Here is a 13,172-nt window from a genome sequence, read left to right on the forward strand (position 1 = left end):
CTGTAAGATGCAGCATCACGTTGTACTGAAAGATGCGCACTGCAAACACTTGCAACATTTGGTGGTAGGAGGTGAGGAATAAATCCTTAGCAACAGACTTGCTCTGTACTGTGTGTTCATTGTTCTCATTTACTTTTCATCTTCTTCAAGTAGCTCGCTGCTCTCCCTCTGCTTTGCTTGCTGTGGGAAAGGAGGTGCTATCCAGTGCACTGTACAGTCTGAGCCTATTGGGAACATGCTGCTGACTCAGCCCAGGCCACTGCATTCATCTATCTGCACTGCAGTGCTGTCTCTGCTTACCCCCACCACCACCACCACCACTCTCCTCCCTCATTCAGTGCGCCACCACACACACACACACAGGAGGGGGGAGAGAGGAGAGAAACATGCACACACACACACAGACACACACACACACTTGCCATCTTAGTAGTATTGCACCATGACACACCCAACCACATCAAATCAAACCCTAATTATGTTTGGGTGTTATTAAAACATGAACCAAAAGAGTGCATTTCACACATTTCTGCATGTTGTTGTTTCCAAACTAAAACAGACTGTAGATTTTCCTCTTGCAGCTGTTTCTGGCTTTTTCCTCAGTCATGTCCGCAACTTAACAAAGCAATCTGACTGGATTGTTAGCAACAAACTAAAATTACCTTCACTAGAGTGTGAAAGTGTTGCAAAATGCCACCATTTAAATCCTCACAGTCATAACAATAAACAAGGCAGTAAAACCACACCAGAACCATCCATTGTCATAATATGGTGAAACATACACTGCTCTGTATGGAAGTCACAACCACTCATTTTATAACCAAAAACGACACCAGCCAGAGGAATAACTGGAAGGCTGCTTTATTGTTTGGAAATAGTTTCGTGCTCAAATGAAGACATTCTTTCACTGATTCTCATTTAATTGTCCCACGTGGTTGTGCAACACATGTCCTCTTTCTGACTGTATTAGTGGCAAGAGATAATGACAGTCAAAAGGGCTTTTTTTCAGTTAACCTATTTTCAAAGAAAAGAAATTTATCTCAGTCATGCTACAAAAGAATGGCCTCTTATACCAACTGGTAAACCAACATCTGGAAATGAACAAAAAGTGTAAAACAGAAGGCAAGCTGTTCTTTTACTAGCCCGAGAGCCAGTAAACAGAACACACAGAGAGAGCACTTGTACTACATGACTCTACAAGATGTTAGTCCAGACAGTCTAATCTAGGTGGTGAGTTTTTCAGTTTAAGTTAATTTTGAACTCAATACATCGTTTTTCTATCGTGCTCCGTTTTGATTCACTCCCATGGGTGTTGAGATCCTCGTTGCTGATTTTATTGACAGACTAAATAGAAAGCTAAAAAGGCACGTGCCGTTAAGAGATATTGCACCATAAACAAACACACAGACAGTTAAGACAACTAACCCTTAAATCATTAGATATATCATATTGAAAGTGACAGCAAAAGGAAAGATCAACTCCAAACCGCAGCAGCGTGTTAAGGGGGAAACATGGAGGGTTAGAGCTGCAGCAAGCAAAACATTTTTTTTTTTTTGTCACACAAAGTGAGCTGTGGCTCATACTGGGGCACACTGGTTGACCAGCAGTCGCCTGCAAAAAGGCTGTGAGTGTGAGTGTGTGTCCGTCTGTCTGCATCTGTGTAACTTTGTGTGTACAATATAGGAAACTAGGGGCAAGACATCTTCACACATGTACAAAAGGGTATGCTGGTAGTGCAATCCTCTCACCAAGGCAGGCTCCACAATTTTCAGCAAGCAGCCAGTACAACACCATGCATTGTACGCTGGTACCCAGTATGCAGAAGTCCTGGGCAGGCCAGAGTTTTGGTTATTCTCTGAACATACCACACAAAGAAAGAAGCATGATCAGTTACACTCTGTGGTTCTGGTTTCACCTCAATGCAAGGAGTGGACAGGAGAGTTGATTTACAGACATTGTTCTAATATTATATATACTATATATATATGTGGTAGAATATATATATATAATATATATTAAACATAGCTCTGTATATGTACGTATTGATTTATACAGTTTTAAATACAATTTCTGCTTTTTAATATAGATTCTTTTAGCTTACTCCCCTCTTTTTTGTGAAAAGTGACTCAAAAAAATCTATTCCATCTAACAAATGCGTCACAGCCTAACAAGTGTGACAAGGGGTGTCAGCTGGAAGCCATTCTATTTACGGTTATTAATATTTAGTGTTAGATTAATAGCTGTAGTTTTTTTTTTAAGTAATCCTGTATTTACAAAAAAAACTACACATGCTGTTAAAATAATATATTACATTATTTATAGTCTCTTAAAAAGTCCAGTCTTAGCTTTTGCAGTTTGTGCCCTATAGAACATAGCCTGAATTTTAATTCTTATTTTTTCCCCACCCAAATGAATGTATGTGTATCCATTGTTTTAAAAAATTATTATTTTTAGGTTTCTTTCTGTCATACGAATCTTTAATCCATGGAGATCTTGGAGAAAATGGACGGCAGTAGCTTTAATGCTTATCATTCAGAGTTTTATTTGGTTCAAGTTAACACCCACACTGATTTTGGAGATCTCATGCAGCAACTGGAACATGGAACTTGAAAACGGATGAGGGAATTATTCATAAACAGTAAGTGACATCACTGCACAACAGGGAGTGCAAAAGCTCTGGTGTGGTGCTTAGGCTCACAGTACCATAAGAATGCATTCAGTGCTCTGTTGGTTATTTGGTATTTGTTACGCAGTAGAGCAACATGAAGAAAAAATGGCAAATGAGAGGCTCAGAGCACTTGTTAAATACTGAAATCTGGGGCCTATCCACTGATCGTTCCACTTCTGCTTCGGAAAGAATTCAGTGTGCTGCTCAAAACCAACATATCCCAATTCACTCTCATGACATCTCCTCACAGTGTTTCCTGTATCTGTGTTTGCTATCAGGGTGAACATTGTTATTTTGTTCGCTGAAATTAACTGAGACCAGACTACAGTCCATAACGACTTAACCACAAATGTAATCCGCTATCAGTATAAACGTCGCCATTACAAGCGAGCGCAATGTTTGCTGTTTCATTGAGATGCTTTCTAGCCCTATAGTTCTAAGCGTCATAAGCAGGAAGCACTAAACTGGCCCCTGACCGGGCGGCCATCAACGTGGGACGGCCAGCCGAGATCATTGTCCATCAACATGGCATAAAACAAAAAGAGTAAAACATGATTTCATAAATACTTCCATCACATTCACTTGCATTTTGTTGCAGAGCTCATAATAGTACATCTATAATATCTCCTGAGAAAAAGGGATGAATTTTTCAAGCATTGCATACATTTCTAGGGTCTCTCTGTCTAATAACGACAGCGAAAAACAGAATGGGCAGGGCATACTTCACCCAATCCCACTCCATGGACAAAGGGCAACAAGGGATAACAAGGCAGATCTCTTTGGCTTCTCCACACACAATGTTCTCATCAGTCACTCATCATTTTTGTTTCTCGTTAAAACAGGACACGACTAACACCCAACAAATATGTTCCAACACAAGACCGTTTCCCTCTTGGCTTGATGTGGCTTATACAACTGTGTAAAATAAGACATCGCCCACCGAAACATGGAAATTACATCAGGGAAAACAAACCAACAAACAAAAAAACATTTACATTTACACATATGTAAATAAGCTACATGAAATCAAATTATTTAAACCGAACAATAATCCAGACTCTTCTCAGCCCTTTCAGAAAGGTCTAACCGCCCACAGAGAAACATCAGAAATACAAAGGAGTTTGCCATACCTGTGAAATCCCCACAAACCACCGACAGTAGGACTCCCAAAATGCCCGCTCACACAAAAATAAAGGCAGATGGTATGGAACATTACATCGGTGCATACAAATCATAAATATAAGCTTTTTTTGTTTCAAAGTGTTGCGCCCTTGAAAATATTTCAGTCCAAATTAACAAACACTTCAGTCCCATGATACACGCAGACTCTTACCACATCTTAAACACTCAAAATCTCCAGAGCAGCAAATAATTGTTTGGATTTCACTCATAACCACTGTGGTGGTATTATTTACCAATACATTTTATTCTTCCATCTATAGAGGCAACAATTTAAACATTTGAAATGTGTTGAGTGATGAGATAAAAATGTTGGATCTATTTTTGATGATCAACCCCCATGTCACTTGTCTTTGTTGAACAAATTACTCTGAACTTTCAAATTATGACAACGTCTCGATCATACAGTCGAGCCACCTTTGTGGTCTGAGTATTAGTGTCTTGTGGACTATGATAATTCATGCAAGATTTCTGATCAAAACATGCCATCATGCAAGTCATTTCTATGCATTGAACAAGCACAATTACTTATGTATTTGTTTGGAAATCTTTCTGAGTAAATGTAAGCCCTTGGCCCGAGTTGACCCCATAATAAACAGACCCTTAACCAATTTGGTGTGAAAGCCCATGTAAAAAAAAGCATATTGATGTGGGTATAACAAAGATAAAATGAGTAGAAGAGTTGAATGACATGGGCAAACTGTTGAATATTGTTCTTTTTTTATCTGTTTGCATTTTTGCTGCTCAAATCAACAATTTCTAGCTTTAAGAAAACAAAAAGTACTTCCAACACTCTTCTATTTGTGTCTTTCACTCACCAGTCATCCTTCTGTTTGCTCACAGAGTGAGTGTGTCATTTGCTCCTCTGTATATTTCAGTGCTAAACGACACAGCAACCCTCACTGGCTGCTTTAAGAGGACAATTCTTCAGCATCAAGCAGCATCCTTGTTTTACTTTGACAACACTGTCTTCCATAGGAATCCGTTACTTGCATCCAGGTGCTAGATTCCTGTTTTTTTTCATTCCACCTCTTGGTGTAGAGTTACTTGTCTTATCTGTAGACCAGTGGTAAGTGAGCAACAGACATGTTCCTGTCTGTTTTCATTTTCCTTGTTGTTAAGGTCAGCAGTCTAGATACAACAATGTCACACAGTATGCTGATTATGTTTGGTTTGACTAAAGTTCAAGAGTCTTCAAGCTGTAACAGACCAAGCTGCTTCCTTCTGCATCAGTATAAGAATGAAGTCTGTAAACAAAATTATTGAATACTATTTTTTTTCTGACTTGCAAATGAAATAATCTGTACATCTGTGTGGGTGAGTTTCCTCTCGCTTTGCTTGAAGTTACATTATTATAATCTTTATTGTTATTACTGTGATTATTAATCCACCGCCCTAACATTTAGATTCCCTGATGTCTTTTTGGTTTCTTCCTTTTTCTTTCCTCCCTTGCTTGCCCTCATTGTTGTCATCCTGTTTCTCCTTGTCAGGCTTGGTTACACTGTCATAAGAGGGCAAGGAGGCAGTTGAGGGAGTGCCCTCCTTCTTTTCCTGTTCCTGATTGTTACCACCATTCTCCACTTTGTTATTGGCTGGTTTGCGCTTACAGACAAAACCCCGCCGAGCCAGGTAGGAGCGGTAGGCCCTTTGAATGATTCTGACAGACACGTCCTCCTGCTTGCGCCTCAGAGTGGTGGTGATCGGCTCGTAAGAGACCTTGGAGGGATTGGCCGCCACAAAACGCTCCTCCATTTGTTGCCTCAACATGTCCAGCTCGCCACTGTCACCCAGCACGCGCTTGGTGAAGGCAAACAGGATGTCCAGACAGTGGATGCGGTCTCCACTCACCATAGGCATATCCATTGCGATCAGCTCAATGGTGTTCGGCTTGGGGACACGGAGCGGGTGTTCAAGTGCATCAGCAAAGTCAGAAAGCTTGGCATAGGTGATGAACTGGGAGGCATCAGGGTCAAACTTCTCCCATATTTCATAAAAGGTCTCAAAGTCGTCCTCACTGAGCGGGTCGGCACTCTCCTCTGTGGCCACGCTGAAGTTCTCCAGGATGATGGCGATGTACATGTTGACCACAATTAGGAAAGAAATGATGATGTACATAACAAAGAAGAAGATGCCCACAGATGGGTTGCCACAGTCTCCCGTGGCGGGGGTGCCAGCGTTTTCTAAGAAGGGGTCACAGTCTGGAGGGTAGTTGAGGATGGGCAGCAGCAGGCCGTCCCAGCCAGCTGACGTGGTGATCATAAACAGGATGATCATGCTGTTGCCAAAGGTCTCAAAATTGTACATGTCATCAATTCCAGCCCCATGTTTCACATAGCCAAAGTTGGACATGCCAAAGATGGAGAAAATGAACATAACCAGGAAAAGCAGCAGGCCAATGTTGAACAAAGCCGGAAGGGACATCATGAGGGCAAACAGCAGAGTTCTGATTCCTTTGGCACCTTTGATGAGACGCAGGATTCTGCCGATACGAGCCAGACGGATCACCCTGAAGAGCGTTGGTGACACAAAGTACTTCTCAATCAGGTCAGCCAGGAACATGCCTGAAGTTAGAAGGAATCAAAAAGACACAGCATATGTTCTGTTAGGATATATGGAATATGATCACTGAAACTGCCCACTGACTGCTTTACTTTGTATACATCACGTCTAAACAAGTAAAAACAGCACATTCAAGTTTTTTTGTTGTTTGCTTTTTGGTCTTAACACTACTACATGTAGAAATATATAGAGTAGATATTTCATTCACCACGGTTGTATAGATTATAGATACATACATTAAAACTAAAAGAAACTGTCTGGCTTTCTATCAACTGAAGAAAGAGACAACATATACAGTCATATACAAAGTTTTATATACACTTGTAAAGGGTCTATGTAAAGTAAATCTTGAGTTTTCAATGACTCCTATATCTCTTTATTTTCTATGATCGAATCATCGGAACACGGGTCTTTGTCACAAAAAAAAGCAATCATGGATTTGAACTAGGCACTTTAAGTAGCCATCCGCAAGCACCTGACTATATCTTTGACTACTCCTTTTTAAATTAAATATGTTGGCATTCTGATACAGTCTTGTTTTTTAAGCACAGTCCACGGGTTCTTGATGGTGATTAAGTAAGGACTCAAATATACATACACTACATTTTTGCAGTGTATGTATATTTTTCATCCAGCAGATTTTGTCATTTATCCAAAAGACCTTGAATTTATGAAAGAATGCATGATTGTCTTTTGCAATAAAGAAACATGTTTCAGTCATAGAACATAAAGAGTTACAGGAGTCATCAAAAACTCAAAACTGCCATGATATAAATGGTCTTTACAAATGTATGTAAGTTTTTGTTCACTGTATGTATTTTTCCTTTAAGCGGCCCCCTAACCATTTCTGGGTGCTGTACCTGGGTCAGGTTTATTTACATGGACACCACCTGAGCTTCTTCCAATCAAGCTGCCTCACATTTCTTTTCCCATGTATAAGAACCTTGTTGAATACTTGCCCACAATTGAAAGGATGACCACAACCACATCAAAGATGTTCCAGCCATTGGTGAAGTAATAGTGACGCAGTGCAAAGAGCTTCAGAAGAAACTCGCCAGTGAAGATCACAATGAAGAAGAAGTTAACCCAGTAAAGCACAACCTCCGTCTCCTCTGACTGATCGTCTGTCTCCACCATCATAGTGACCATGTTGAGGCAGATGAGGATCATGATGGAGATGTCGAACACTTGTTGCGTCACAAAGTCAAACACCATGCCCTGGATGTTGTTCTGAGAAGAAATGGGGAGAAATGAAAGCAGGGATGTTAAAGTCAATTACTCAGTTTTAGAAATTTAAAGTAACAAACCTGTCTTGTGGTAAAGACAGCAGAAGAATATTTACCTGAGGCCTGGGTATTGGTTTTTGTGGCTTCTTTGACCCTAGTTTCTTCATGGCATTGTAGTATTTCTTCTGTTCTTCTGTCATGAAGATATCCTGACCTCCAAAGTAAAGGGACAAAAACTATTTGGTTACAGTCTGCAGGAATTTAGAATATTCTGGTCATTCCTAATCTAAATATATTTTAAAATAACAGACATGAGACAAACAGTGCTTCGTGGATTTGTTTGATTTGTTCAGGTTCTAAGCTTAAAAGGATCATTTGATACTTCAAAAAAATCTTTTCTTGTTTTCTTGGTTATGATTAGACCACTAATTAACCCATGTCCTTGTTTCCAGTCTTTATGCTAGGCTAGGTTATGCTAATATGCTGCTGGCTATGGATATGGAAACATACATGAGAGAGATATAGATCCTCCATCAATGACAACAATGCATTTCCCAAGAAGTCAAACAAATCCGCTTTTCTGAAAAAGTGAAAGTGAGGAAAATAAATCTTATCTTTTTCTTCTGCTGGTTGAAGTTATCAATGATGACACCAATGAAGAGGTTCAGGGTGAAGAACGATCCAAAGATGATGAATATGACAAAGTAGATGTACATGTACAAGTTGTCCTCATAGACGGGCTGATCCTCCACCTGTAAAGCGGCAAAAGCAAAAATATATTTAAAAAACTGTACCATGTGTGGAGAGTCAGACTGTCAAATTGGGGAAAGCGTACCTTTCTAGAATCTATTGCTGCATACATGATGTCCATCCAGCCTTTGAATGTTGCCTGCGTAGTAGGTAGTCACAAGTGTGAGAAAACAGGTTTAATAGCTGACATTAGCAAAGAGATACAAATTAGTAGTGGCAAAAAAGATATCTTACCACTTGCAGAAGTGCCAGGTATCCTGCACCCACATTGTCAAAATTGATCTTGACATTTTTCCATCTCACTTCTGTATAATTTGCATTAATGAGTGCAAAGCACTCTGTTTTGTTGTTCACTTCATTCGGGGGAAACATCTCCTCAGCCGTTTCATTGGAACAGAAATAATACTTCCCAGCAAACAGGTTGACACCCATGATGCTGAAGATGAGCCAGAAGATGAGACACACCAGAAGCACATTCATGATGGAGGGGATTGCACCCACCAAGGCGTTCACCACAACCTGAGGAGAAGTGAGGAAACAGAACTGTAATTTAGTGTTCACATCCCAGCTGCGTGGCGATGTTCGCACGTAAGAACATCAAGACACTCTTACATAGAAAAGCACATTCTTTCCCTCTATTAGAAGCCCTTCATGTGTTATCTGATTTCTCAGCACAACTTGAAGGTCATAACAATCAATTAGAAAGAAGTGTAACAATTTGATTCTTTTTGATTTCATCCAGTAAGTCATTTTTAAGACATTAAACTTTTCTTGGTGTAAAAACAAAAATTACTATATTAAAATAAATGTGTATTTGCTATATTTCCATTGACATAAAACAAGTAATGTGCTTGTGGAGATTGTCTGAAAATGGTTCCAGTAACATTTTCTAGTGTAGAAGGCTATATATCACATTTTAAACATTATCAGATTTCTGGAGCAGGACAAGGACATTCTATAAGGCTATACATGGATGTCAACATTTTTAGCTGGTTACTGTTAATGAAGTACAATTAATTGCCCCACCCTTACAATTGAACCCATTTTTAGCTCCACATCCACATTTTCAAGTTTTAGTATTGAGATGTACTTAATTTAGTGTTACACCCCTATAAAATGAAATTATTTTAAAATTACATACCCAGAGTTTTGCTTTATATAAAATACATTTCACAGTTGAAGGTCATCAAAGCTCTTAGCTAAAGGAGGACGCCATAAGAATGTGTATTTCCAAACACTGAGGTGCAATGGAAACAATAATTCAAAGAAACCAAAATGTCAGGCAAACATCAAATGTCAAAATTATTTAGGTTTTCTTTTCAATCTAGTGTTCTGCCTAATATTATAATATAGAGACAATGCATCTGTGTGATAACTGCAAAATGGTGATAATGAAAATAATGGTGACGAAATTCACTGAGGAGTGATGAGCGAGGATGGCAGGGAAGGGGGGTATGCAACCAGAAGTTTGTTGATCTTCCAGTGTGACAATGCCAAAGCCAAACTGTGATAGGATCAGATAACAGGACACTTGAGGCAGACCAAAAGTCAGAAGATGCTGAGTTAATTTTTTTTTTTCTGCCCAGCAACAACTAGAGGCTAATCCAACCCATCACACATTTAAGTAATGATCAGAAATAAACTTCAATATTACTGATGAATAAAAGCCAAAACTCATTACAGAGCCTTTCCGGGGTCAGCTGGCATCAGAACTATTGATGTGGAAACTGTGAACACACTAAAAGACAAGCGAATAAATTGTGTGCGCACCGTAAAATAAATGTGCACAAAGTTTTTAACTGACCATGTGAACAGATTTCCAAATCAGTTCAACAGCCGAGGGTCTCTGTAGCACAGAAACACTTAGATAGGCATCAGCTTTCTTGCACAGATGGTGTTTCAGTCTATATTAGCCTTGTCCTGTGGTTCAGTGTTAAAAAGGTTTTGTGTGATGATTCATACCAACCTCTAATTGTGCTCTCAGCTGGTACTGAATAGAGCTGAGGTTTTATTGAAATGTGCTGCATCATTCAAGTCAAAATCCCTGTTATAATCTAAGTCTTTCATTAGGCACTGGATAGACTTTTACATTGGTTCATATTTTTAATGGATAAATCATTGCTAAATGCCTTACCATAATGCTAAATTTATCATATATGAAATGAAATATGATAAATCAAATCAGATGTATCATGACCATCTGAGATGATCAGCATCCATGCAAAAAGCTTCTCACTGATCAAAGGGGCTACCTTAAAAATAATTTCCCTCAGAGACACTTTTAAAATGCTCTACATTGGCATCTCTAGCATGCGTTGAGGCTTTTATTTAATCGGCATGCAAAAGCACCAGCTGCCTGGTATCTTAGGTCTTACCCTCATCCCTTCAAAACGTGACAGGGCCCTGAGGGGTCTCAAGGCCCTCAGTGTCCTGAGTGATTTAATCGGGCCTAGATCGGAGAAGCCCAACGCATTAGCTATAAGGCTGACTATAGACACCTACACAGATAGGGACAGAAGGAGAAGGAAAGACAGAGCAAAGGAAGAGAGGACCCACATAGTTAGAGGGGATATAGAGAGAAAGGTGGACCCTAATAAACTGTAAGGATGGCTGAATGGTTATATACAGATATATATAAGTACATATATAGCTTCTATATGTGTAAGTATATGTATCTATAGAACATAAAGGTTAAACAGGGGTTATAACAGTATACAGAGGTCAATAAAGTGAACACGAAGGTTTTTTCTTTTCTTTTGTTTCTTTTTTTTCAGTGTTTGCTTATGTTTGTGTTTGGTTTAGTTTGGCAAGCCAGTCTAGCGTGATAACCAGCTTAACAGCACAGTGAGCACACCTGAAAGAAACTTGTGGTTGACACAGTGAGAGGGAGAGAAGAGAGTCAAACAAAGGGAAAAATTAGAGGAGAGATGTGTTCACAAACACAAAATCAACGTGACACAATAATATACACACGGTACACAGTACAAAACAGTACAGTTTCCACACCAGAGGGCATTTTTACTTAAAGAAGGGAGAGAAAACGCAGAAGGTTGAGGACAACTTTCAGGGTTAGAAGAGAGAATAACCTGTGAAAGTCCCACCACAGCACACAAACCTTACCCTGGACCCCCAAACACCGACCCCTCAGTCCCTCTTGACAGCTGCATAATGTCTCTCTTAACTTAAAGAGAGACACATTTATAGGCACCTGCTGTGAGAGAGAGGACAGGTCAGCATTAGGGTGGAGGTTTGCATGGAAAGTCAGGATTAAGTTATCTTCACAATATATTGAGATCTCTGCTTGTTTTAGGGTTTATCTTGGAGAAACAGTAACGGGCTCCACAAGCAATCGATCTCATCACATAACTGAAAAAACACGACTCCTCTGTTCTCTATTATGAGCCACATCTCTAAATTAGACTACTGACAATACAGTGAATGGGGGAAATAAGGTGCTGTCTTCATTTATGTTTGAGAAGAGAAAAGCCAAATGATGTACATTTAATATTCTGATGCAATTTCTGCTTTCAATGAAATTTAGACACAAGAAAGATGAATGGCATTTTTGGGAAAATACTGCGATTTGGGAATAAATATATTCATCATATTACTTAAACACAATGGGTGGTCAAATGGACAAAACTATTAATCCCAATATAAAGCATTCTAATACAGCAATACATCAAAATGTAAGAATTATCAAAGAGCTGGATCAACACCTGAACTACAACTACATAGATTTGGATTCACAAATGTATTATTATTATTATTATTATTAACAGTATTATCTAAGTGAACTGCAGTATATTTGTTATTTCTATGTTCTGCCCAAACCTTGTAGCTCACCTATAAACAGACATACATATGTTTTCTGTGTAGACTCGGTGACAAACATACACACTTGTATCATATTTTCATTCTTCTAGTTGTTATTGGTCAACTTCTGTATACATGGCCCACCCTGAAACCTTTTCATCTTAAAACTGAACTGAAGTTTGGTATCTATTGATATCCACAATCCAAGTGATTTTTGTTGACCATCTTACCTTTGTATACCATCAGGTGAAAATTTACTCGTTGCAAAAAAAGGTAGGAGCAAAGCCACTACGAGTAACACGAGAAAAAAAAGCTCCTACTGAAATCTACCTGATTTCAGTAGGAGTTTTTTCTCTGGATAATCATATTCCCCTGCTGATGAATCCAGACGTTAAAGACAAAGACAACCCAACCATTCCTATAGTTGCTGTTGGCAACATAGAGCCGTCGACACATTCTGAGTGACTGTTGAGGATACTGTGATAGTCACTGGACTATACAATGTAGCTGTACAAATAGGTGCTTAAATATTCCCAAATATTGCAAGTGTGGGTACTGGGACAAACTCAAAGACAAGTTCTGAAAGCTACAAGAAACACAACATACATTATGGATGTTAATACTGAGTCACAGACAGACTGGCACCTCACAGTCAACGGTGGTGGAAAACTGGTGGTCAGGGGATAATGGACAACTTACCAACACATAAATGACTTTGCACGACATAAAACACATTATCAAGTACACATAGCTATGTGAAGAATATGGAGACATGGAGAGAGTTAAGACAACATGAAAAAATATGAGTTAATTTCAATATTCTGAGAAAAAATAGCAGAATTTCAGGAAAAAAGGCTGTTGAAGAAAAAAACCTGACCTTGTTAAGGTAATTTGCAGTGTGGGATAGTACTTGATTGATCCTGGGGTAGAGTGCAATTATTTTCACTTGGGAATCCAGATATCACTGTAAAAGT

At 39.1% G+C, this 13,172-nt stretch overlaps 1 protein-coding gene across 6 annotated transcripts in view; it reads right to left on the reverse strand.

Annotated features, from left to right (window-relative positions):
- Positions 1-845: 845 nt before the first annotated feature.
- The window catches only part of scn8ab (sodium channel, voltage gated, type VIII, alpha subunit b), a 52,963-nt gene continuing 40,636 nt past the window's right edge, over positions 846-13,172 (reverse strand). For all 6 annotated transcript variants that reach the window (XM_055010884.1, XM_035943418.2, XM_055010886.1 and 3 more), the window contains 7 exons: positions 10,758-10,880; positions 8,617-8,901; positions 8,468-8,521; positions 8,247-8,384; positions 7,749-7,853; positions 7,366-7,636; positions 846-6,408 (listed from right to left, as the gene is read on the reverse strand). In XM_055010884.1, coding sequence (XP_054866859.1) covers positions 5,243-6,408; positions 7,366-7,636; positions 7,749-7,853; positions 8,247-8,384; positions 8,468-8,521; positions 8,617-8,901; positions 10,758-10,880 — 2,142 coding nt within the window. In that variant the 3' untranslated portion in view covers positions 846-5,242. The remainder of the gene's footprint in view (positions 6,409-7,365; positions 7,637-7,748; positions 7,854-8,246; positions 8,385-8,467; positions 8,522-8,616; positions 8,902-10,757; positions 10,881-13,172) is intronic.

The sequence above is a fragment of the Amphiprion ocellaris genome, chromosome 5, assembly GCF_022539595.1.
Source record: "Amphiprion ocellaris isolate individual 3 ecotype Okinawa chromosome 5, ASM2253959v1, whole genome shotgun sequence".
NCBI classification, from domain to species: Eukaryota; Metazoa; Chordata; class Actinopteri; family Pomacentridae; genus Amphiprion; species Amphiprion ocellaris.